Here is a 27,572-nt window from a genome sequence, read left to right on the forward strand (position 1 = left end):
ATGCAGGAAAAAGAGGGAGCTGAAGAAGGAAGCTACATAGATCGACGATATCAAAACAGAAAAATCTTACGTGAAGATGAATAGGCTATCGAAAGATTGTGGAGCATAGAAGCTTCTCAGTTGCAGCAAATGACCTGACGAACAATGGCAATAATGGCGGAATACCTATGATGATGATGATGACAATGGTACATTTTTTTCAGAACGTTTGTAATTGTAAGTCCTATTAATGTCTTAAGTTTCTCATAACCTGATGAAAACTGGGATACACTGATTCTCAGGAGACAGGCTCAGTATAAGTAGTACTCTATTACCATATACAAATTTATTAGACGATATATTTTTTAAAATAATTTCAATTGTGAATGTACCTTTAAAAAGGAGCAGGAGTACATACAAGTGAAGTTACAGCAACATTTGCCAATCTCTTTCTAATACAATTCTTTGGAAGTAACCCTTCTCTTCTTTTCTTTTGCCAGATTTCGAATCATGTCGGAGGCCTGATAGAACCTTACAATGGCTGTTAATAACTGAAGTAGACCAAGGAAGGCAAAATGAGTGAATTTGAACGTCTTACATTAATGTGCTCAATTAAAGGATCACGTCAAAATAATATCAAAGGTGATTAACAAAATGTCCTTGGAATTTGAACTGAAAAATCTCAAGGCCAAAATGTATTTAACAAACTGATTACGAGTTAATGTATATGACTCAACTTGTAATTATAATTAAGATTACTTTTACATGATCTAATTTAACATGTAGCAACTAAAACTAAACTTGTTTGAGTTGATGATTTCATTTCTTGTTTTTGTTTATCCGAAAGACGAACTACAATTGGAAAAATTTTCTCTAATAGAATAATAATAATGTGGAGTACCTACTTTACCTTTTTGAACAAGAGAAGAAAAGAAAGACATTGAGGTAATATAATTATAATTCAATATCTATCAATCTGACATTGATACCTGATAAGGTTATATACTATTGACGCTACGCAAAAATCAAGAAAACATCTTTTGAAAATCAGAGTAAAATTAGGTCTTTTATAACATCAACTGACACTTGTAGATCTTAAGAGCTCTCAAGATAACATTCACCTTGTTGAAATGCACCTAAGTGATTGAGATTTTTAGATAAAGACGGTATAAAAAGTGTTCGTTACGTACTGTTAGTCTACCTTTCACTGGAGTCACTAGGAGACAGGCTCCACGTAAGTAGTACTCTATTACTATATACAAATTCATTAGACGGTATAATTATATATATTAAAAATAGTAAATTCAATTGTGAATGTACCTATTTAAAAGGAAGTAGAGTGCGTACAACTGTAGGGCGCTTCAAAAAAGGATTTCATATCTTTGTAAATTCATACAAATTTATACAAACTACTTACACAGCTAATTTTAGTGTCATTTTGTACCAAAATAGAGCAAGCTTTGGCTCACTTAATGAATAGTACCGAATAGCACCCAGGGCCGGCCCTAAGCAACTTGCCGCCCGCGCAATGGCATAATTTGCCACCCCCTTTCTCCAAAAAAAATCTTAAAAGACATTATTTTAAGTATGAATAATGAGGGCGAGGGAAAGAGCACTCGCATTCAGAAGGGCCTAAACACTAGAAATACAAACTCATTGTGTCTGTTTTTTCTTTAAATAATAATCCATTATGTTAGTGAAAGATTAAGCAAACACACTTGCAGTGGAAAGATTGTAATCCTTTTCTATAAAATTCAATATCGAAATGAAATCTTTGAGTTTTACGTCCCACGATTATGCCGGTTAGGCTAAAGGAGACGGTGATAATGAGAAATGAGTGAAATGGTGGAATGAAGAAAGTGGGAGGAAACGGGAGAACCCCGAGAAAACCCACGAGCACGGTGTTTGTCCACCACAAAGTCCACACGGCGCGAGCTGGGATCGAACCAGGGACCCCAAGCACCGGAGGTGAAAATTCAATATCGAGTTTCAATCTCAATATAGGGGCTATTAATTTGCAATTCCAGTGCAACTAGCTATTTTATCTTTATGTCTTGATTTTTCTCCTACATGTGTTAAAAAATTAAGAAAAGAACTTGTTTCCACTTTCAATGATAAGGCACTTGTTTGTGACAAAGACAAGACTAGTTTTCATATGACAACTGCGATTAACTAAATAGAACAGGTGTCCGATACTGTTCGAGAATTGAGTTCTTGAATTTGTCAACAATCAAGCAATCTATGCTGAGATTTCTTTGACCATTTGCTTTACCACTGTCCATGTGACAAAATAATGAAAACCTAAACATGATTTATGAATGTAGTATTCAAATAAAAAGTCAGCTTAGTAAATTTAACTACCATCATCATGATGTATATTTCCAACAAGAAATATATTTTTTAAATAGTATAGATATGGCAGATTTTACCGCCCCTCGAAACTTTCCGCCCCTGAATGATGTGTATTTATATTATATGCTGTCATGTTTGTGTGTATCTACCATTCAAAAGGGAACGAAAACCATGGATTTAGTATTATTAATAATAATATTATTATTATTATCGCATACTCTAAATATGCTACAAACTCAATCATTTTCAATTACCAATTTATGACAATGATACAGTTCCGCAATACCCTAGTGCAAATTTTCCCGCTCATATTGCAGGTTTAGAGTTTCAAGTAGTGAAAATAAGTGGATGTAAACGGGAAGAAAGGAAATACACTTTTGACAAAATGAGAGACATACCGACTGAAAAATACGGGGAAGGTTGACTGATTTATTCACGGAAATAGGTAAACCAGTGAGGTTAGAGTTAGGTGATATTTCTTCCTTACAAGACAAACTGAAATATACGTGTAAGATATAAAATACAGTAGGAAGTCGAAAATCCGAACTAATTGGGACCACAGCTAGTTCGGATTTTCAAATTGTTCAGATTTTCGAAAATGACCAAGAAAATGTTATTTAGGCTTAAATATACTGTACGGTATGCTCTTTTACCGATACAGTCGTTATACAGTACATACAGTAATTACAATACCGTACGTAAGGCCACTTACATTTAATGTTTCTGAAGAACCTGCTCGTACACTAAATTACACTGTTCTTGTAACTCACACTTGAAACTTAACTTGTATAGGCCAAAGGGGAAATAAATATAAAAACGTATATGACAAACAATTACATATGAATGAGCTTTTGTAAAATCACTGACTTCACACAATGCCGACGGACAACCTTATTGTTTGTTTATCGCTAGCGCTAAGACAATATATATATATATATATATATATATATATATATATATATATATATATATATATATATATATATCGGGTGTTGCAAAATAAGTGTTACAACTCTTGGGAGGTGACTCTTGCCACTAAGACAAGAAAAAAAGTTCTCTTGAACTTTCGGCTATCGGACATAGTTTCGGATCTACAAGGTGCCGAAAGCGTGGGAAAATGACTTTCGGACGCCAATAGTTCGGAAACTATTCAACGTAAAGAGGGCGGGTAAAAAATTCACTGAAGAAGTCATACCTGCTGTATTGAATTTTGCATGTTTCACAATCCTATCACACACGCGCAAGGGATTCCCCAAAGAAACGTAGGGAGTCCCGGATAATCTGCCAAATGAAAATTGGTCTAAATGAATATGAATTGATAGGGTTTCTATCAGGTAACAATAATTCGTTTATATTAAGTCGATATCTGGAACAAATACAAAATGGCGGACACCTTCATGCCCGTTGTGTGTGGTTGCATAATCACCAGATACGGATGCTGACCAACAGTGACGTTCTGAGTATTAAGTGTAACGAATTTGTACTCAAATGATCCAGAAAGACATCTGGAGTGTCGGTAGAGCACAACAGATGAAGCTGGGTGATTCACATTTCTGGAAACGACGAAAAGTGTCCAGATATGCACTCATACTCAGTAAACGTGAGTTCAAAGCGTCGGAAATGTAAGGATTAGCGTCAAGAACATGAGAGTCATTGCCAATTCGCCAATTATATTCCCTCAAACGGATGCAATATGATGCGCAAGGTTGCATACCAATAAGGATACAACAACTGAGGCCAAGTTGAAATTGTGCAAGAAACTGGATAAACTAAATGAATCACTAGTGGGATCGCATGATCGATATTGAAATGTGGCCAATGTGTGTGTTGATATCGATATGTAGCTAATGGACAAATGTCAACATATCCCAGTACTGCTGGGACACCGTCCCACATGCGAAAAATAGGAAAATAACTACTCGGATCTGAATCTAAGGACGTGGGCTCCCAGTAAGATTGGAAACTGCGAGCACGCGAGTGAAAGCAAGCGCTCTAGCCCTGAGGCTTCGTGGGAGCTTCACTTTCTCTGTATTCATTTCTTTGAGGAGACCCACTTTGTTTAGCAAGCGCTCTTGTACAGCCTCCCGACATGCTTGTCTGTTCCATTTTGTTACTCCTACTGCACAGCTGTAAACAATCAGAGCTTTGAGACGTTTCTTCCTATTTCTCATGTCGTTTTATTTTCCATATGTGTGATATTCTAGCAGTAGTGTTACATGTGCCAAATTGGTTCATTTTCGTCTTTGTCTTGGCATGAGCACTGTGTGTAAGATGTGAATTTCTTGAGGTTTTTCTCTACATTTCGAGTACGTCGTATGTCCCAGAAGACGTGGGACATGATACAAGTTTGTTATTAACACGCTCTATCAAAATTTGAACCATGAATTAAGAGATTTCTTTTCATATGTGTCGACTGTGGGACAAGGTTCCAAACAAAGAGGGACATTGATGCAATCGTGTTCTAGTTACGTTCTACCAAAAAGTACACCAGATGTAATAGCAGAAAGTACAACGTTATTTTCCTAGTTTTCGCACATGGGACGGTGTTCCAGCAGTAGTGAGACACGTTGACATTTATCCATTAGCTACATGTTATCTACACACACATTGGCCACATTTCAATATCGATCATGCAATCCCACTAGTGACATTCGTTTAATTTACACACTTTCTTAGTGAATCCCCTTGCACAATTTCAACTTGGCCTCAGTTGTTGCATCCTTATCGGTATGCAACCGTGCACATCATATTGCATCGGATTGATGGAATATTATTGGTGAATTGGCAATGGCTTTCATGTTCTTGATGCTATTCCATTACATTTCCGACACTTTCAACTTACGTTTACTGAGTATGAGTGCATATCTGGGCATTTTTCATTAAGTGTTTCCACACATATGAATCACCCTGCTTCATCTGTTGTACTCTACCGACACTCCAGATGTCTTTCTGGATCATTTGAGTACAAATTGGCTACACTTAATACTCAGAACGTCACTGTTGGTCAGCATCCGTATCTGGTGATTACGCAACCACACACAACGGGCATGAAGGTGTCCGCCATTTTGTATTTGTTCCAGATATCGACTTAATATAAACGAATTATTGTTACCTGATAGAAACCCTATCAATTCATATCCATTTAGACCAATTTTCATTTGGCAGATTATCCGGGACTCCCTACGTTCCTTTGGGGAATCCCTTGCGCGTGTGTGATAGGATTGTGAAACATGCAAAATTCAACACAGCAGGTATGACTTCTTCAGTGAATTTTTTACCCGCCCTCTTTACGTTGAATAGTTTCCGAACTATTGGCATCCGAAAGTCATTTTCCCATGCTTTCGGCACTTTGTAGATCCGAAACTATGTCCGATAGCCGAAAGTTCAAGAGAACTTTTTTTCTTGTCTCAGTGGCAAGAGTCACCTCCCAAGAGTTGTAACACTTATTTTGCAACACCCGATATATATATATATATATATATATATATATATATATATATATATATATATATATATATATATATATATATATATATATATATATATAGATAGATAGATAGATAGATAGATAGATAGATAGATAGATATAGATATAGATATAGATATAGATATAGATATAGATATATAGATATATAACTTCTTGGGACCGCGTTCTGATTTTTAACATTTCGGATTTTTGACGTTCGGATTATCGACCTCCTACTGTAAATTGACAGCAAAAAGTTAGTCAGAAATGAGAAGATGGAAACCTCCAACATAAGTTTATACTTACGGAATGGGGCTCAGTACAAGGTTTTGCGTTACAAATAAACTGAGTATGGATGTCAGAAATGTATTAACATAAAGTGATTCTTGTTTTTCAGAACAACCGACGCAAAATGAAGTCTACTCTTTCCATCGTTGTTTTGGCGACTCTTCTATCGCTGACTGTCGCTGCCATTGTGCCCAACACCGCTACAAGTGAAGGTTAGTAAACAACTCTAGTTTATTTCAGGGATGGATAACTTAACGTAACTGTAACGTAACGAAAATAGCTTTCTGTAACAAAATTATTGGTTATTTAATTTCGGTGGGTACAAGACATAACACACATTTTCGTTATGAGGCAGTGACATTATTCAAGCATGTAACGTTTTTGTACCGTAACTAATTGGAGGAACAAATCTGTTTCTGGTATGTCTTATCACTCTTGTGGGCAGAAAATCAACAACTGGTACCATCAATTTCTCGTAACAAGAATTGAAAATGAAATCATTCGCCTTTCAGTTTAACGTATCATGATTATGCTGTTATTGCTAAGGGGGACGGATGATCAATGCAAGTGAATGATGATAGAAGAATTAGTATAGTAGAATAAGAATGTGAGAGGAGAAGAGAGTATCCCCGAGGAAATCCACGAACACGATGTTGTCCACTACAAATTTATTTGAGTCAGGATCGAACCACAGACCCTAAGCACCAGAGGTAAATCCCCTACCACTGAGGCATCGTGTCTCATCGTAGTGAGAATCATGGACAACAGAGACGTATCCACGGAGTGAAAGCTAAGTTCACTGTTAAGTTTGGGCCATCATCAAAAGTACCCTACTTAATACAGATAATAATTAGTAAACAATAGATCTATGTTGTTAGATTTGTCGTGGCTATTGTTAACGTCTTAGAGATCTGGGTTCGATTCTCGTTAAGACTTCATAAGCTTCGGATTCCACGTTATGCCTAAATATTCCAGTATCATGGCTCAAATAACCTTAGTGTTGCAAAGGGCCTTTAAACTTTCATTACACTAACGAATCAATATTCTTATTATATACGTATCTGCTTTCAGCATTCAAAAAACACAGAACATATTTTCTTCTGTCGAGCTCTTTTGAACTATCCGTTAAATAAGCAATTTAAGCTGATCCGATTATTTTCAGAGATTCATTCACTTTATTTGAATTAGCACAGTGTTTATTTCTTGGAAATGATTCGCTCAAGTTCTAGTTTAGGATATATTATCTAAAACTGAAATACTCATTGTCAGATCATAATTGTAAAACATATTATGAATTGGATAATTTCTTTGGTATTATTATTACTACAATCGGTTTGTTCCACTTTTTATGAATTGGATATTTTCTTTGGTATTATTATTACTACAATCGGTTTGTTCCACTTAATACCTTCACTTGACTGAATTACACGATAGTAGATATATCACTTAATACTATAACGAATTTAAATATATATATTCCAGCTGTCGGAGATCGGACAGCGCGTAGAACTTGTTACTTCAGCAACTGGGCTGTTTATAGGCCAGAAGAAGGAATCTATGACGTGGACAACATTCCAGGAGATCTCTGCAATCATGTCATCTACTCCTTTGTTGGAGTTAGCAATGTCACGTGGGAGGTGATGGTTTTGGATCCTGAGGTAAGTAGATGTAAATTGGGAGATGAAGCAGAAGTTCTAAAGTGTACAAGCTCTAAACTGTGCGCGCACAAGTTCTAAAAATGATGAAGAGAAATGTTCTAATATTCTTCTTGCTGCATAAGTCTTAAACTGCCTAAGACCTAAAGCGCAGAAATACTAATAATCATCTAGATACACAATTCGCAGGATCACTTAGATACTAAAGCTAACTAACTCTATGACCTATGGAACTCGGAGGTTCAACGCCATGTCCACAAAAAATCTTCCCTTTATTCCTTAGCCAACTGGATCCAATATCTACTTTGTATTCCTATTTCTACGAGCTACATTTTAATATTGTCTTCCCATGTGCGCCTAGGTCTTCCCAATGGTCGTTTTCTGATTGAACTTCCAGTTAAAACTTTGAAAGTGTTCCCACTTTCTTCCATTCTGGCCACCTGAGCCTCCTAGACTTGATGATCCTAACAATGTTAGGTAAACGGTATAAATTATGCAGTTCCTTATTATCATTTAGATATAAAAGTCTTAAAGCACAGAATTTCTAAACCACAGAAACCTTAAATTTAGCACTCATGCTTATATTTTGTCCAGGACTTCCATTCTTTAGAACTTAAGGACGTTATCCGTAAATTGTATTGCCTTTTTATTGTAAAATTTTCTTGTCCGATGGAAAATTCTAGGCCATTCATCCTGCGTGGGTAAGACAAGTTCACCAAGTCCTAGCTCAGAGGTAGGGTAGCCAGTTGTTTTCCACAGGAGCATTGAATATCCAATAGATAAAGAATTAATGTTAGCGATCTATGCCATTTATACAAGAACTAAATTATTACAGTTTTTACTTCATAAATATCCGCTAGTCAATATTCCTTCGCTATAAGGCAATTTGACTTCTTATAGTCAAGAAGACAAACCCTTACTGTGGTATGATTAAACTAATGGTTTTATGTACAGACACATAATATTTCAGATATATAGATGTTCAGTTATTTTAAATAAATAAATAAAAACAGTTGAAAGATAGATAACGTAAGCCAAAAATGTGTAAGGTGATCCGAGAAAAAGAATTTCGAATCAATTTTTGTTTTATTCTATGACTTAAGGTTCATCGTTGCAGAAAGGAAAGAAAGCCATAGGATCCTATTATGTGCTAACTCAATTCTACCAGAATATTAATAGACATTCAAACTATGCAGTACATAAATATGGATGTCTTATACTGTATGTTCGTCCGTCCGTCTCTTGAGAGATATCAGTGCAAAAACAGTGATATCAAGATGCTGTTTCTTGCAATCTATAGGTTTTATCTATTCCGTTAACCATCTATTCAAACCAGAAGTGCTAGAAAACAACTATTTCCGATTTCAATGTTGATCGTTATAGAACAGAAACGGTAACATAGTGACAAGTGGTTTTCTGCACCCGATTTAGCATCTTAAAAGAACATATCATCATCACGTGCAACACTCTACTGAAACCGGAAGTGCTTGAAATTTATTAGTACTTCCGGTTTAAATACTGATTTCCATAAAGTAGTTTGAAGTCGACAGTTAAAATTTCCTTTAAGCGCTGCTAGCAAATGAGAACTCTTTAGTGTTGCATTATCTTAGGAAAAGACAGTTCTTTGTAATAATAAGCTAAGGAATGACTTAAACTACATATTTCAGCTGGGATGAGATGAGCGAATCAATAATTCTAACCAGGGATGAGTTCATGGTTGAACCGTGAATCTGGGGACAACCTATACATGTCCTGAAACGGTTTGTCGTGCAAGTTGCACAACAGGTTTCAATTCCTTGCCCGAAAGTGACCCCGCCCCTTCAAGGTTGGAAATATGTAGGACAACTTGGCCTATATATCCTATATATCAAAGTGTTCCGCATGACTATTAGATTAAGAATATAATATGCACTATCTAATTATATCATATACCAAGGTAATAAAACAAAAAAAAATTTATTCACTATAAATATCCTATATTAGTGGACCTATAAAGTTGACAGTAAGTCATTTGGTATCACAACTAATGTGACTCATTGTTATGGTTAGACACATTCAGTGTATTTTAATTTCTATATTTTCCTCGATTTCACCTACATACGTTGTCAGATCAGTACGTTCATTATATATTCGTCAACTGCTCATCTAGACGAGTTATTTGGTAGGCCACACGGTACAAAAACTTTGAGTAGAGTTTAAGACACTAATTAGGAGAAAACTAGTCGTGGTGGCAATTTGAGCTCATTTACTCAATCCGAACAGCTCTTTCTTTGTAGCTATATAAACCGGATTGGTCACCGTCCAGGGTTGAAGCCCTCTAGTCACGACAAGGCCAGGGTAATGAGAGGGAAGAGAGCTCCAGCTGGATGTTGTTTTCCGGAGCTTGGCTTTTGTTTTTGGCTATGTGTGAGAGCTATGTAACTGACATGTCACGGTCCTGGCAAGATGGTGCTGCCAGGATTTGGCCTTTGTTTTTAAGGTGTGAGGACCACATAACTCACACTGCCTCACGATCACTCTACGTTGTGATAGTGAGGTTCAGTAATATAGAATATTTATAGAGAAATAATCGCTATTTGGTTTTATTACCTTGATACAGGATATAATTGGGTAGTGTATATTATATTCTTAATCTACTAGTAGTCATGCAAAGTACTTTGATATACAGTGGACTCTTTTTAATTCGAAGTCCAAGGAGACACGAAAAAACTTCGAATTATCCAAAATTCGAATTATCCAACAACATTCATTTTCACATATATAACAACAAACGAATCAAAGTACTGTGCATCAAAAACATATTCATATGGTGTAGACCTTACCTTTAAAGCAGGTTATTATTTGCATGATCGAATACCGCAAACTAACAAACGACATTGACTCCACATAATTAAAACTACGTGTACAATGGAAAATATATTTACGTACAACACTACAACATACATTGAATAGCCCAAACAATTAAATACCAGTAATAATTTGAATATTCTGTTCTCACTTTAAAGAAGTCGTAAACCTCATTTGTTTAAATTTGATTGTTTCTGTACGGTCAATAAATCTTGAATTTCATGTATTGCATGGAATACAGTATTAATAACATTTAGTTGACTTTATCAATAATTCATCTTAAATTTTCAACCAATTCTGAAACAAGATGAGATTGGCACACGTTCTCTATCTTTACTTCTTCCCCAACTCACCTTCATCTTTATCATTACATAGATTTTCTATTTATCATTTGTATTACTCTTCCCTATGGCTGCATCTGGATAACTGAAAACACGTTAAAACTGTATTTCTCTGTTTACATCTGTTCAACATTAAAAATTTTCAACTGTATTTACTTCGAATTATCCAAAACTTAGGTTCAAAAGTTCGATTTATCCACGAATTTTTACTTTTGTTTTCAATACAGTTTTCAAGGGGAATGGACTTCTGTTCGAATTATCCAATATTTCGAATTATACAAGTTCGAATTAACGAGACTCCACTGTATAGGGCACATAGGTCAAGTGCCCAGCCTGAAGAGTGGGGTCACTTACAGGCAAGGAATTGAAACCTGTTTTGGAACTCGCTTTATAAACCCTTTCAGGGAATATATACGTTATCCTCAGATTCAAGGTTCAATTTTGGACACATCGTAAGAAATTTTTCTTTATTTAGTATAATATTAAAGTACTGCATCAAAATGAAGGAGATAAGAACTAACGTTGAGATCAATGCGTTTTATCTGCAATAGCAAGTATTTTAAGATAAGAAAAAATAATATTGTTATTTTTATTTTATCTTGTAAGCGTGACTTGGATCAAGGTGGTAAACCAGGTGGTTATTCTCAATTCACTGGCCTCAAGAAGAAGTTTCCAGGCCTTAAGACAACCATTGCCGTTGGTGGATGGGCTGAAGGAGGAAAGAAATATTCAGAATTGGTCTCTTCCAAGGAGAGGCGAGATACCTTTGTGAAAAGTGTCGTAGGTAAGAAACTATATATGGTTATATAAACTCATTTAGGAAGGCATACAACATACCACTGAATAAAGAAAAAAGAAAGGACAAACACATATAATTAATAACAAAAAGATTAATAGGAGATAACGTTATCGTAAACTGAAATAAGGAGGTAGTTTTATCCCAATTAGAACAGTTGTAAGGACAAAGCATTGCTAAAAGTAGTAAGTGGGCCAGCTGATCGCACTCGGCTCTGATTGGCTGAGGAACGTCACATGACCTGATCACGTGGTATGAAGTTATAGGAGTCAATGCCATGTAGGGGTTCCTTGGTCCACTTTGGCTGGGGTACCTAGGACCACCTCCCTTAAATTTTGGAAATTAAAGAAACTAAAATTTTGGTATGGTAGCATAGGACTGGGGTATGCACCTCTGTAAATTTGGGCTGTCCATTTTGTTCCCTTTCATGAATAAAAAATTGCCAAAAATTCAAATGTTTGAGGTTTTTGACCTAATTTATCCTCTTTCATGAGGGTTTATTACCTTATATGGTTATATATGTGTGTAAAGGGGTTCATCCCCTTTCATAAGATATGGAAGCCTTCGCTTACATCTTAAATTTCGGGAGGAGTACATTGGCCCACCCTACTAAATTTTAGAAATTGCCAAAAAAAATGGATCATTTTCAAGAACATATCATTTCATGCCGATTAAAACAGTTGTAAAGAGAAACTATTGCTATGCATATGATATTGATTTAGCGATTTGTGTAAAATTTGAGAGTTTAATAAGTTAATTTGTGTAATATATCGAAGTTTGGAGTTTTGTAAGCAAATCGTACAACAACTGAAAAACTCCAAGAAATACAGTTACTAGAGAAGAAACTCACTTTAATATAAAATTGATTAATTGGTTGGTAAGGTGGTTTAACGAAGGCATCAGTATTTGGTTACTATCATGTATTGCATCAGGAAATGCCATGAAAGAAATACCACTTCAAATTACCAACAAAAAGATGAAATCTTAAATACATTATTGGTTTAGGTTACGGCAGAAGAAACTGAAAATTTTATATGGCGCAAAAAGAAAATGAATAAAGAAAACGTACGAGCATTAAAGTAAAAGAATATGGAATTATATTAATATGCACAGAAAACATGCCAGGCAAGGTGCAGTAAGAAAACAATCGCTAATGCAGAAATAATTGCAGGAGTTTCGAGCTCACTCAGTACATCAGTGTTTGAACGTATACCACTAAACATTTTGTAATACATATTAAGATTGATTAGTATATAAAACTACGTAAACATATAAATTTATTTAAATAATTTCCAGAGTTTTTGGACCAATACAATTTCGATGGCTTTGACCTTGACTGGGAATATCCTGGAGCCCAGGACAGAGGAGGTAGTATGGCTGATAGAGACAACTATCTATCCCTTGTCCAAGAACTGAGAGAGGCATTCGACGCGAAGGGTAAAGGTTGGGAGCTCACAGCTGCCGTGCCAGTGGCTAAATTTCGGCTGCAGGACGGATATCATGTTCCCGAACTTTGTCAGTAAGTAAAAATGTATTCTTTAAAGGTTTAGAGGAGTTGAAACTTACATTACATATCTCTTATCTGATAACAAACGATAATATAAGAGTGGTAAATTACTATGTATTGTACCTGAAGAAAAAGTACCACATTTGAAACATAGATGCTCCGATATATTCGGAATTACTAATTCCACATTTAAAACTTCGAACAATAACAGTAGGGTTGTTTCTATTTAGAGTAAGCTACGTACAAAGATATTGACCTATAAAACAAAATTTTTGGCTTACTAGTTATTTTGCGAAAAAAGTCTCGAGAATTAAATAACGCATAATCGAAAGTAATTACTACACAGATTTATTTAAATAAATGGGTAGAAATGCTGAGTCAAGGTTTTCCAAGTGGGCAATGTCAGTTTTATTTCCCGCGAACGAATTACGGTACAAAACTGATCCAAAGCAATTTGAGTGTCTATTGTAAAATTACCAATAAAGACTTAATTTAATGACTTATTTCTAATAAACTGGGCTTAGGTGTATTTTATATGTAAGTTTTGGAAGTCCTTGATGTACATTCATGTTTAATGCATCATAGATCACAGAATTTTCTGGTTTGATCCTCATCATAATACAAATTAAAGAACTGATAGAAGTACAAAATATTGTACTCTGGTCTAGAAATAAAATAACTACTACTATATTTCTGAATCCAAGACGACCCTCATATTTTTAACAAAGGATTACTAAAAAAAATACATCTACAGCACATACTGGGTATATTTTCAGAACATTTTAAAGCTACACAGGCACGTACGCAGGAATATATTTCGGGAGGGGTCCAAGTCTTTTTTCGGAAGTGATCTAAATTCAATATAAGGACAAATTATATTAAAATTTGTAAAATCAGCCCTAAAATTAGACTACATTTCCAGAAAATTCGAGATTTTGGGAGGTAGGTCCGGACCCCCATGATCCACCCTATGCGAACCACCCTGAAACTATACTAAAAATTTAAAAAAATCAAATAAAATTTTTCATTTTAATGTCCCTTGATTATGCCCTTTAGGATAAGGGAGACGATGATTAAGAAAAATAAATGATGATAGAGGAATTGGTGGAATGAGAAAGTGGAAGGAAACGGAAGTATCCTAAAAAAAACACTGACACGATGTTGTCCACCACAAATTTACTTGACCGGGGATACCAAAAATCAAATCAGAAACCAACCTCTCTTCTTAGTTCTCTCTGGAAAGAATTATTGAATCTACGAACATTCAAGGCTAAAGCGAAAGGCTAGGAAGTGGGTAGAGTTAGAGTTTAATGGAAGGTCCTGCTTCTATTCAATAAAGAAAAACTCCACATCATAATAATATCGCGAAAGCAAGATGACTGTATTTTTGTTCACGAAATTGAGCTAAACAAAAATAATAAAAGAGCTAGTCTTGGGTTCAGAAATACAGGGTGTTTGAAAACAACATCGAAAATGTTTGGGAGATGATTCCTGACACCAAGATAAGACAAAAAGTATAGACCATCCTGGGTGCACAAATGCTTCCTTTCGGAGTAATAGGCTGTCGAAAACATGAAAAACTGAACTTTAAAGGTCCATAGCTCCAAAACTATGGGACCTACCGTAGTCGGGTAAAGACTTCACTTAGGAACTAATATGTGTGCTATCCAAAAATACATGCTCCAGAATCCTAAGGTACTCACGCAACAAGTTTTATAGAGGGAGGTTTGCTACAGGCATATAATCTGAAGTACTCATTAACTACCACTATAAAAATTGTTGCGGAAGTACCAGAGGATTCTGATACGTGGATATTTGGATAGGGCACATACTAGTTTCTAAGTGAAGTCTTGACCCGACTACGGTAGGGACCTTTAAAGTTCAGTTTTTCATGTTTTCGGCAGCCTATAACTCCGAAAGGAAGCATTTGTGCACCCAAGTTGGTCTATACTTTTTGTCTTATCTTGGTGTCAGGAATCACCTCCCAAACTTTCTCGGTGTTGTTTTGAAACACCCTGTATATACGGTAGTATTAATAACGTCAATCAAAATCAAGGAGTTAATTACATATCACGTAACTAAAAGCAATCTCGTTGAATTCAGTTTTTAGTATTGTATTTACACATTTTGATAACTTCAACTTCAGTTCCAGGAAATTGAATTCATTTCTTAGCTTTGTATTTATACATTCTGATAACTTCAACTTCTGAGAGTTGAATGCAGTTCTTTGAATAACATTTATGCATTTTGATAATTTCTTTTAGGCTTTTGGACGCTATTCATGCCATGACATACGATCTACGTGGCGCCTGGACTGGATTCGCTGATGTACACACTCCACTGTACAAACGACCAGGATTGGATCAATATGCCTACGAATTTCTAAATGTGGTAAGTAATATCAAGCTATGTAACACAAATTTACATAATTTTTAAGTCTGCAGAAAAAAAAAACGTTGTTTATTTTAGGCCGACTAAAGCTTTGAAAATTTCATGTGAGCATTTATAAATAATTTATGCACAAGTAGGGTACTGCTTGTGTAAGTAAGTTAAGAATGGAAAAATGTTGATGATGCATCACTATATGTGATATGTCTTTAAGTTTTGTTTTACAAATATTACCAGCATCAGATCGTCTGGTGCTGCGCATGTCTCTTCAACAATAGCCACTCCAAATCGTAAGTTCTAGCATGTAAAAAATCATGAGACATATATCAATGATGGGACTCATTGAATTGAATAAAGTGATATGAATGTGTGTAAATCTCAGTTTCCGAGAAAATGGGGACTAACTTCTTTTTTAAACTAGGGTTAGTTTGTTAATGTGATTATCCTTTTTCAAAATTCTGAAAGCATACTGTATATGTAATAAAAATCATTATTAACTATTCTTTATACCCTCTTTCTTCTAAACGGAAGTAAACAAAACTGTTTGTAGCATTTGTTGTTTATAAACCTTAGTGACTAGTGATGCTTCGCTCTTACGCTTACAGAAAGATAGACAAAAATAAATATGTGCATATGGTGATGAACTACTTTTCATTAGAATACATGCGTCAGTAATTCAGCAACAAATAAGCGTCCTTTAACTGCACACGGCTTTGTTTATAGTAGTTTAGAAGTAAGATGGAACAGAGAATAGCAGATTTTGTCTATTGTTGCTTGTCTTCTACTAATGACGACATTCATAGCCTACTTCTAACACTAACGCACATTCTCATCATAACATCTTTCAAAGTCGCTACTGTACTTATATATATATATATATATATATATATATATATATATATATATATGTCTTGATATAATATTCGACACTTCATTTTTTTCTTCCTTGACAGAATGACGGCATGCAACTGTGGCAAGATTTCGGCTGTCCAGCTGATAAATTGGTCGTAGGAATTGCTTTCTACGGACGTACATACACTTTGGGAAATGCTGACAACATTGAATTGGGTGCTCCAATCAGAAAATGGCAGGATGAAGGAAATGGTGGTGGAAAACCAGGACCTATCTCACAGGCTTGGGGTACTTTGACCTACATGGAGGTAAGTGCACCAGAAGGATCTTTGTCTTGTTTAAGTGTGATTCAGATTCATCTATTGTCCTTATCTTCTATCAATATGATTCATATTCGTCAATTTCTTCCTCTTCTTTGAATGTGGTTGACATTCATCAGTACATTTCTCCCTTTTATGAATCTGAATCACATTAATCAATTTCTACTTCTTTTTTGAAACAGATTGACCTTCATTAATACATTTCCCAGTTTATTAATCTGAATCACATTAGTCAATTTCAGGGTTTTTCTTTTGAAACAGACTGACATTCATCAATGCATTTCTCCTTTTATGAATCTGAATCATATTAATCAATTTGTTCCTCTTCTTTGAACCTGATTGACATCCATCAATACCTATCTCCTTTTATGAATCTGAATCACATTAATCAATTTTTGCCTCTTTTTTGAAACAGATGAGCATTTATCATTATCTTCTACTGTTTTAAATTTCAGTCTCATTGATGGATTTCTTCTTCTTCTTCTATGAATCTGAATCACACTAAACAACTCGCCACCATCCCCTATTTGTAAACCTACAGTTTTTTTCAAAGCATAGACGAAATTCAACAAAATAAATCTGATCTTTGGCCACAGAGATCTTCATTTGAAGTCAAATTGTTTCCTTTTTTGAAATAACTTGTTTACAAATGGTTCCGAGACTATGGCCACAGAATACTTGATGCTCAGGTTTTTGTGAACAAAAGTACATACAAATTATCAAATGATGTGCTTATCACACTGTGTTCAAATTGATATATAATAATTAGAATTATTAGAAAATATAGTTTTTCTTTCCATATGGAATGGACTATTTAGTTTAGTAACTACTATTTAGTTTAGTAACTATCACCATGTGAATTCGCTGTAATGTCTGGGAACACTGCTAATATTTCAATCTAGTGGCATATTAATTATAGTTTCTTTATAAATTCTGTATTAAAACAGTATTTTTAACAAAGTTCTGAGGTTCCGAATGTACTAGTAATGAAAATCATACTAGCAAGAAATTACAAATTCGCTAATCCCGATCATTTGAAATTTTATGCAATCTCTCAATTGTCAATTTGTCATCAATTTATCAATCTCTCATACATATGCTATATGCTATATATTCCTATGTTCTTCTTACAGATTTGCTATGCTTTGAAAAATGAAGAAAATTGGACCCTTCGATACGACGATGTTGGTATGGTTCCTTTTGCAGCTAAAGGTAAGTGTTAATTACAAGAAATTTATAGGCATTTTTTAAAAGATATTTTTATACTAAGTGAATAATATACAATTACATATTCAACAACTATGTAGTTTAACAAAAGGTGTTTCAGATCAAAAAGTGTACTGTAAAGTTTGTTTCTCTTTATGTTCCAGAATATAGTTGATTTCAAGTCGATATTCAAAGACTTGACGATATGATATTCAAAGTGTTTAAGAAAGGTTAAAGGGAAACGTATCTTTCAAAACTTGCAACAAACGAAAAGTAAATTATTGTGTCAGATTTCATATGTATCTATTCTTACCATAAATACCGTCCTAATTTTTGAGGGTGACAAATGAACTGAAGAGCCAGAGACTCCTAGAAGCAAAGCGCTTACTTAAGCGTCACATAGGAAATGGGAACCATTACTGATGAAAAGATTTTCAGTGTTGAGGAGGCTGTCAATGCCCAAACTGACAAGATATATGCCACATTCTCCAGAAAAGCTGGTGGAAAGGATTAATCGATCCAGAAGGTTAAGCATCCTGCCTCAGTGATGGTATGGTGGGTGTGAGATACGAGGGCACAACGGACCTCCATTTCTGTGAAAAGGAGGTCAAAACGTCAGCCAAAATGTACAGGAGACAGTGCTTGAGAGACTAGTCAAGAATCTCACCAACACCCTCTTGCATGGTCAGAACTGGAGCTTCCAGCAGGACTCAGCCCAGCACACAAGGCACGGAAAACCCAGCAAATGTTACGGACTTCATTTCACTTCAGATTGACTTTCTGCAAATCCGAACCTAAACCCTTTGGAGTACAAATTGTGGTCCAAGCTTTAGAAGATGGCATGCAAGAAGAGATATCCCAATATTGAAAGTTTAAAGCGTTCTCTTCGGAAAAACAGTTTCAGATTTTCCAGTTAATGTGTTGCGAAATGCAATTAATGAGTGACCACAAAGACATAACGACTGTGTGCATGCTAATGGTGGTCATTTTGAATAATTATTTGTGATTTTGGTTCATAATGCATCTATGTAACTCATGTTATTAGGATGTTAAAATATCTCTAATAATTTTGGGTCAATGTACTTAAAACTTTGGGGCAGTATTTCTGGTAAGACTAGGTAGAATGCATTGTGTCTTGTGTTTCATTGAGACAAGACAAAACGCATTTGATATATAATTAGAAGAAAAACGCATTTGTAGAATGGCTGCTCCTACTAGTTTATTTTGAGAGAAGGGGAAAAGAAACAAAGTGACAGCAATAAATATGTCACAAATATAGGAAGCTGTTCCCGTTGTACTGAAAACCTTTCTTTTGTCATTATTGATCTAATTTTTAAGATATCAATCTCACGATGTAGTCTACTTTATTCCATATTATCAATTACTATAGTTCACAAGAATTATTCTACATCAACAAAGTTACTCTTAAGAACGATCTTTCTAGTATAAATGAACTACTTTATTTCTGATTTTTTAATCTACAATCCTGTTTACTATTACTGTATTATATTTTACTTTCTTAAAAAGACCTCTGAGGACCGCCATTGATTGATGTTAAAAGAGGAATATTTGTAGGGTATTGGGAGCATGAAGTGATCTTAAAGCTTCTTTTCAAGTATAAATTGCACTTGAATCCGGATTGTCAGATTTCTCTGAGTTCCCCTTTTAAATATCAACCAATTTCTCTGAGTTCCCCTTTTGGCACTATCTCCGTTTGGTTGATACCCAAATTTATGCTACATGTACTACACTTACGTTTCACGTTTACATGCAGCTGTTTGGAGTTAAGCATCCATAATTAGCATCCAAGCTTTATGAGGTGTATATCTACAGTTTATATCGTGATATCTGAACCACACAAGTTACCATTGTGAGTCTCCTACATGAAAGGGAAAATTCAATCTATTTTATTAGGAGAGAGCTTATCTGCATGCATTTGTGTTTTAGCATTGAAATATTATAATGTAATTATAAAGATAAATGTTTGCTTGTTAAAGTTTAGCTCTCCCACCAGCAAGACCATCTGAAACATAGAGGCACATATTGTGATGGAATCCAAAGTTCCATAATGTTCATAGGGCATTCGAATCTAGTGCCATATGCACTAAACACGAGCGATCTAGTCACTAGGCTACCTGGGTTGAGATAAGCGTGTGATACGGATACTTGTTATAACAATAATTTATGCTACACTGAGAAAAAAAGGACTAGGATTTCATTATGGATACATCGTATTTACGCGGATGCGCTCCTTAAATAATGTAATTTCATGTATAAAAGTACAGCAGGTGGGAACACCATGCCAAGTCTGGAGTTCGGCGTCGAACTAGACTCGCTGTGATTGGATAATTTTATTCACATGATTGATTTCGTGTTAAAAACTATTACTCTCGTAAGGTAGGGAGTCACAGATTTAGAAAGAACCAAGAGGGGACACTCGTAGGAAGGTGGTAACAACATTATATACGTAAGTTACCACCGTCGGAATGGATATGGCGTTAATTCTAGATTTGAAATGGTGGTCCCACAATACAAAATTTTCGCTGGACGGTGGTGTAGATCGTACTACGGATGAAACAGCATTACTTAATGTGGTGACGCGCGTAACCTGGTAAAAACAGCATTTACATGCCGACTGGATTATGCATTTTTCTCAGTGTATTCTTTTTCGTTGACAGGCGACCAATGGGTTGGCTATGAAGATCAAGACAGTGTAAAGATCAAGATGGACTTTATCAAAGAAAAGAAATACCTGGGAGCCATGGTGTGGGCCATTGACAACGATGACTTCAACAACCGATGTGGTCAAGGCAACCATCCTCTGATGCAAGTCATCTACAATGAACTCAAGGACTACCAAGTCCCTGTCTCTCCTCCAGTCACTACAACTCCAAAAGTAAGTGCCTATCAACAACATTATTTACTTCAATTCTATTGGATTTCAAATTTTAACTGAAATCGTAGAGCACGCATAGTATATTTTGTTTAACGAACAGACCTGTAGGCACTAGGGAACATTAACAGAAGCAATGTTAACTGTAGATTAACAAATCGTATTCTTTGACGCATTATTCTGTATTATTTACAAGATCAGGAAACTAGCAGATGTTCCTCTTCATGGAGAGGTCAGTCTTCTTACGAAGTTAGTGTTCTTTGCTAATATAGATAAACAGGTAAACACGCGAACTGATTCAAGAACTGGCCGCAGACTGTTGTCAAACATAAGTTAAACTCAAAAGTAAATGTAAAAACTGCTGATAGTGGCGTAGTAAATATATAGTGGCGAAGATGAGGTATTTTTTACAGATTATACAGGGGGATAGTTCATTTTGGTGGCCGAAAGTAATCTTGAGAACGTACCGGCAGATAGTCTGTTTCAAGCTTCTTCTAAAATAGAAAGCGGAATGTACGTACCTCCATGTATCTACAATGTAAAATAAATATAAATATAATATAATTTGCCTTACAATAGTATTAAAGTTAAGACTTTGGAGTTAGTAACAGCTTACTGACTAAAACATATTTACTTAAGATAGTGTACAAAGCAAAAAAAAGTTGTCAAAAATTAGCTAATTCTGTTTATTAAACATTGGAAATTTTGCAACAAATACATTATAGTTCACAAAGTTATTATCAAGTGACATAAACCTAACATTGATGGTAAATACAGTCTAACAAATAATGTATGAAGCATCCGAAAATCGAAAGGTCCAAGAGAAGATTAGTAAGATATAACAGATAATTCGTGGAAACTATACACAAATTCTGAGAACACATTATGTTACAAACGCAGAGCTAACATTATTACAAAGTATGTAACGCGTAATAATTAACCAATCAACCCTATACAAAAACTTACTGGGTATACCACTATATCATGAAACATATTTAGCCAGCTTCAATACCATAATACATCATGATTAGTAACTTACACAATATAAAATTTTTTCAATTGAAAAAATTGAAAAAATATATATAAGCAGATACATTTTTTTTGTTTTCTGTGTGTTTTGTGGTAAGACTAGGTCTTGATGATACACAAAAGGAGATCTAGAGGAAATGACCAAGGCTACGAAACCAGTAAAGAAGAGTTGGGTGGTAGTCTTCCCACTTGAATTTCTAAATGGGGTATGGGAAAAATTGAAACCAAAGAAGCTTTGACCAAGTGGATAAAATTAAAATTATAATTAAGAATGCCATGTACACAAGAATTGAGTAATTGTAACATCTTTATCTACTTATTCACTTGTACTGTACATGTCAATAAACCGATTTAAGGTATTTAGATAGTCAGTGCAAAGAAGCCAGATCCTTAAAAATGATAAACAGTGTCAGATACATATGTTTTATAATGAAGAAAACGAGAAAATAATATAAATTACCATTATTAATTTTCTAGATTGTCGGTAAACGCAATTTTCCTCAACAATACATGGCCAAATGGCGTTGAAACTACGTTCTTCTTTGCTTTATTGGTGATTCTTCATTATTTTCTGTTACTTAATATAATTTAAGAAATTTGTGAACTTTGCTTTATTTATACTACTTTTTCTCTTTCAGCCTACCTGGTGGAAACCTCCGCCAACTTCGCCTAAAACAACACCTGACCCCAACGTTCCAACAACCACACGTGGCCCCATTATCCCTGTAGATCCTGATGACGCAGATTGCAGCAAAGGCAACTTCTTCCCTACAGCTAAGTGCAATGAAGTAAGTAACATAGTCATTGACAAACTTTTCACCTATATACCTAAATCGATCTTGAAATAAATCATCTGAACTATTGAAATAAAAAAAAATAGTAATCTAAGTTGACACCGATGTAGATTAATTTTTAAAATTAGAGATATTCCACTCATTTAGATACAATCAGTAAGTTTAGCATTGAATATGTTCGAATACAGTTAATATACAGTTTTGTGTATAAGAATTGTAGAGAAAACGGGATATATAAGGAACAAAATTGTCATAATACTATTATTTATTTATTTATGATTTACATGCTCAGACAGTCGGATAGCTAGTAAGCGTGTGGTTTAGAGTTGAACTCATTATAGAGATTTTTCAAATTAAATTCAGTGCTGTGAAACAAATAAAAATCTACTTCAATCAAGATATAACGAACTTCAGGTTAGGAACTTAGTAATAACGGCGATAAAAATAAACATCGTGGTGGAAAGATTACAAGGTGGATGCAATGCAGTGCTACATTCTTGTCGCTCTGGCGCATGACGTCATCTTGGTCTCAGACGTGGCCAGCGAGAGTCAGATAAACTTTTAAAAAGCGCCTGCTCGCTGGTATCTTACACGCAAACTTCTCTTCTATTTATAGTGATCTTCAACGAAGTAAAAATTTTAGTACAAACAATAACTATATAAACGTAATGTAAACATTGCTTAAGCTAAGTGAATTCAAAGGAAGATATTTACAATAACAAAAGAAACAGCAATATCAGTTCATAAATTTATTAAACAACTTTGAAGCTTGAACAAGCCAATATTAGTCACTACATTTTCTGCTTTTTCTTTTCTTTCTTTCTTTCTTTAATTTTTAAACATCTGAAGTAATACACTCGACTACGTATAAGCCTGAATAATCTATAATACAGTGTGTCGTTAATGCATTTCATTATTATATATTTATGTATGCTCAAGTATATTTTCGTAACACATTGATCGGTTTTGAGTTACTATTATTATTATTTTACTTGAAAGAGAACTCTTTACTGATGACCCCACATAAATTTTGAGAATATCTCAAGAGAGAATTCATGGTTTTCGTAAACAGAAATGCTCGTACGGATATTTTCCTTAGGCTTGGACAGTTTTCCTTTTTTTTTTTTTTTTTTTTTTAAAGAGATTGCTTCCATGTAAGTTTCGTCAGAATCTCAGGGGACATTAAAAACTTTATTGAGCAAGGACGCACGTATTTAATATTTTAAACATCGTTTTTAATGTTTTAAACATCGTTTTTATTTTTGATTTATAAAAAAAAATCATCTTATTTGAAATCGCTGATCGTTTATTTATAGAATTTGTATCTGAACAAAAGGTTTGGTGAAACTGACAGTTCTCTGAATATTAGTATCAAAATTTACGCCATAACAAACTGTATTATTAAACATTTGTACGAAATAAAACGTTACATATACTATTGTGTTCTAAAAATATATAGAAATAAATATGTATATACAAAGCACCTCAAACAAAGAAATTGCAACATGACTATTTCAAGCAAGAAACAAAGTACTAGGCGTAGGTGAAGACGATGTAGGGGTGTTACAGCTAGACTAGAAAACATATGAACCATAAAATTACATAATTTTCTTAAGTTTCTTGATAAGTTTTCTCTTTTCTGTCCCGTGGGTAAAGAAGACAAAAGATAAATGCAAGTGAGTGATTTTGTGGAATTTGGTAGAATGAGAATGCGGGAGTACCCGGAGAAACTCACGGACACGATGTTGTCCACCAGAAACTCACTTGACCAAGAAGCGCACCAGTACCCCTTGCACCAGAGGTGAGCCTTCTGCCACTGAGCCACTGTGCTTCCTTGATTGGTTGAGAATCTATCATATTTTAAAATTTACTGCAATCATTCTTAATTTTGTAATTTTGGAGGGAACCCCTAAATATGTATCCAAAGTAAATTATCCAAAGTTATGATTAAAATGAACAACAATTTCAAAATCTGAGTGTAAAAATGTCCCGACAATGTCGCCCTGGCATGTTAGGTGGATACTTCGTTCTCTTGATCTAATACATTGTAACATATCTTTGTAACCGTTAATCGTTATTACGAACCTTCCATTCGTTAGTTAATTTGAAGTGCAACGTCCCGTTTTAGCACCGAGGCTACAGGGAATGCAGACCTTCAGAACGAAATGGGACCTGAACTACTTTAACGCGTTCAATGCTCTCCATTTGGGTAACTCGATGGAGGTAAGCCTCCTAGATCATTGTGCCTCCGTTCTCGAGTTACATGCCTGCCTCTGTGGGGAGAATTTTATTTCAATATCTTATGTAGAAGGAAATGATGATAGAAATGATCACCTCTGGCGGTTCCCCTCCCTCATGATTTTGAATCTGGGTCTTGCCTCAAAGTTCGTCTTTATAAATCGTACTATTGGATTTTTGTATGCAGAATCAACACAAGCTACTGTAGCCTTATATACTATTATTACATACTATTAATACTAAAAAGAAACTACATACCGTAATGAAATAGCTTTTTTATAATTTCATTTAACATTGCATTTATTTATTACTTTTATGTAAAACTTACCATATTTTAGGTTTATTTTTTTCTGTCGCCTGCAAGCTAAAATCCATTTCTGGACACATTCCCCGTCTTTTTGAGGAAAGCTAAAGTATTTTATATTAGTTCCCTTAGTTTTTCTGTAATAATTACTGCAGCCGTACACTGCACAGTTAGGCATTCTCGATATCATTTAAAAGAACAAAGTAACAAAGAATTTCCACTTGTCACTTAAAGCCGCGCCGTTTCCCGTTGTCTCTTGCAAACCAGATGACGTCACAGCCACGACAGCGCTCCAGGCGACATGCGCATGCAACCACCTTGTAGTCTTTCCACCATGCCAAACATCATCTAGCAATTAGTCTGGTCGTCATAGTTGAGCTATAATGTCGAAGAGTTTAGGTTTATTATTTACTTCAATTAATTTGGCAACCCAGGCAGGATAAGTGCTCTATTATTCTAGGCATATGTTTGTAACTTTATACAGAAATTCAACGTCTTTAAGAAGCACGTTAAATACAGAAATGTTCATGTATATGCATGTTTCATGTTTCCTGAACAAGTAGAAATTTATAAATTGCTGGGTTCAACGCTCTTTATAAGTAAACAAAAAATCCAATTTACAAGTCAAAGTAATTGGAATGTTATTTTTCGTATATTATAGATAATTTAAAAGTAAAGGACACTTTTCACAAACACGTAATAAATAAATTAGGCACCCTAAGATCCTGAAGTATACATTTTCTCATACATTATGATCACCTATAAATAAAACAACAAAAATGTATCATTAAACATATGATGTAAGCTGAAACATTATAGAATATTAGTTTTCGCACGCAATATTTTTTTTGTTTATTTAAGTAAGTCTCTTCTGAGCATCGAGCTATGTGAGATGTGAATGTAAAGTTTGAGATGGAATCCGAACCATTGTTCTGCGTTCAAATTGTAAGGCTTGACCCTCGGAAATTGAACTCAGGATCTTATGCACCAATAACCCATGCACTAGCAACTAAAGCAGCTAAGAGAGATTTATGCTTATTCCAAAATAAACACACTTTGGAAAATTTTTTAAAAAGAAAAGAAGCAGAATATATATTTCAGTAACTATAATTGTCATATTTATCTCTTTCCACAGTACATCTGGTGCGTCGAAGGTAACCCAACTGTTGTTCAATGCTCTGCTGGTCTTGTGTTTAATCCATACCAAAATATCTGCGATTGGCCAGCAAACGTAGACACAAGCTACTGCACTATGTAAAGATTAAAAGGTATGTCGATCTTGTATTTATTCTTCTATCGTACAGCATTTGCTGTGAGATATTTCTTTTAAAGTTTAATTATATTACATTACTCTTTTACCTAGGTCTTCACAAACTGAAATTCCGTATCTAGTGTTACGCGTGCAATTGTAGTAATGAAACTTTCATTGTCTCTGCAATCCAAAACTTACCTAGTCACTTTCGTTTTACTGACCTTTTACCGATATTCATAGAATTCCGAGAATGATTAATTAAGGAATACCGTTAGGTAACAAATACTACAATAATTGGAGGAGGAAATAACAAACTATTTTCTTTTCATATAATATTTTTGATTGGCTAACGCTTTCCACGAAATGGGGGCGGAGTAGATCTTCAAATTTTATGTACCATAAAGCTACTTCTAGATTGGGCTTGTCTTTGATAAAATTAATTTGAAAGCGTGTGGGGAAACGACTTTTCCCCACAATTTCCATTGATTGCTTAATTTGTATTTTCGTAGATGTATTGTCACCACCTAGGCTATATAGGACAAAATATCAATGTAGTGGATTCGATGTTCTGCCACCGAGAATCGAACCCGCGGTCTCGTGCATTCGAGAAATGCGTGACAGCCATTAGACCAGGAATGAGAATTAGACAATTGCTCTAAATGAAGTTAATATATTGTTTTTGACTCAATAAAACGATTTAGGTAGGTGCCATTGTAAAATTAAGGGCTATTTTTCGAAAAGTGGGGAAAGGTTAAGACTACCGTATTCTTATCCTAAGTAGCATTTTTCTCAATAAAATGTCAATATGAATGTAACATTTATTAATACTAAATATATTTACTCGTATTCTTTTCAGGATCTTAGAAGTTCTTCGTCTTGTTGAAGCCTCATCTAAACAATTAAATGATAGTACAAATCATGAAAGTATGTCCTAAGACAATACTTCTTATTTTGTTTCAAAATGGAGTTGAAAATATTGTCTCCTAGAAACATCAATCAATGTAAATTATTGTAATCATTTTCACTCATGTTCAAAAGAAATAAAACATTTTTAAGTATATCACA

The 27,572-nt window shown here is 34.8% G+C and overlaps 1 protein-coding gene across 2 annotated transcripts; it reads left to right on the plus strand.

Moving 5' to 3' along the window:
• The first annotated feature begins 513 nt into the window (after positions 1–513).
• On the plus strand, positions 514–27,572 carry LOC145680360 (endochitinase-like). Of its 2 annotated transcripts, none has more exons than XM_081750771.1 (12): positions 514–621; positions 6,195–6,297; positions 7,568–7,743; positions 11,535–11,712; positions 13,021–13,243; positions 15,496–15,622; positions 16,573–16,779; positions 17,925–18,003; positions 20,676–20,893; positions 22,558–22,707; positions 26,391–26,523; positions 27,364–27,572. In XM_081750771.1, exons 2-11 carry the CDS (start codon positions 6,210–6,212, stop codon positions 26,511–26,513), a joined length of 1,569 nt encoding a protein of 522 aa, XP_081606897.1. In that variant the 5' UTR covers positions 514–621; positions 6,195–6,209; the 3' UTR covers positions 26,514–26,523; positions 27,364–27,572. The 2 variants fall into 2 exon arrangements, with proteins under 2 accessions (XP_081606897.1, XP_081606896.1); XM_081750770.1 differs by lacking the exon at positions 514–621 and adding an exon at positions 1,058–1,213.

Source organism: Thermobia domestica, chromosome 3, assembly GCF_964235325.1.
Source record: "Thermobia domestica chromosome 3, izTheDome1.hap1.1, whole genome shotgun sequence".
In the NCBI taxonomy this organism is placed as follows: Eukaryota; Metazoa; Arthropoda; class Insecta; order Zygentoma; family Lepismatidae; genus Thermobia; species Thermobia domestica.

Bases quoted from the DNA above. Each gene is read 5' to 3' on its own strand.
- LOC145680360 (XM_081750771.1), top strand. From the start codon at position 6,210: ATGAAGTCTACTCTTTCCATCGTTGTTTTGGCGACTCTTCTATCGCTG. The intron at 6,298-7,567 runs GTTAGTAAACAA...TATATATTCCAG, and splicing joins CAACACCGCTACAAGTGAAG to CTGTCGGAGATCGGACAGCG. The intron at 7,744-11,534 runs GTAAGTAGATGT...TTATCTTGTAAG, and splicing joins TGATGGTTTTGGATCCTGAG to CGTGACTTGGATCAAGGTGG.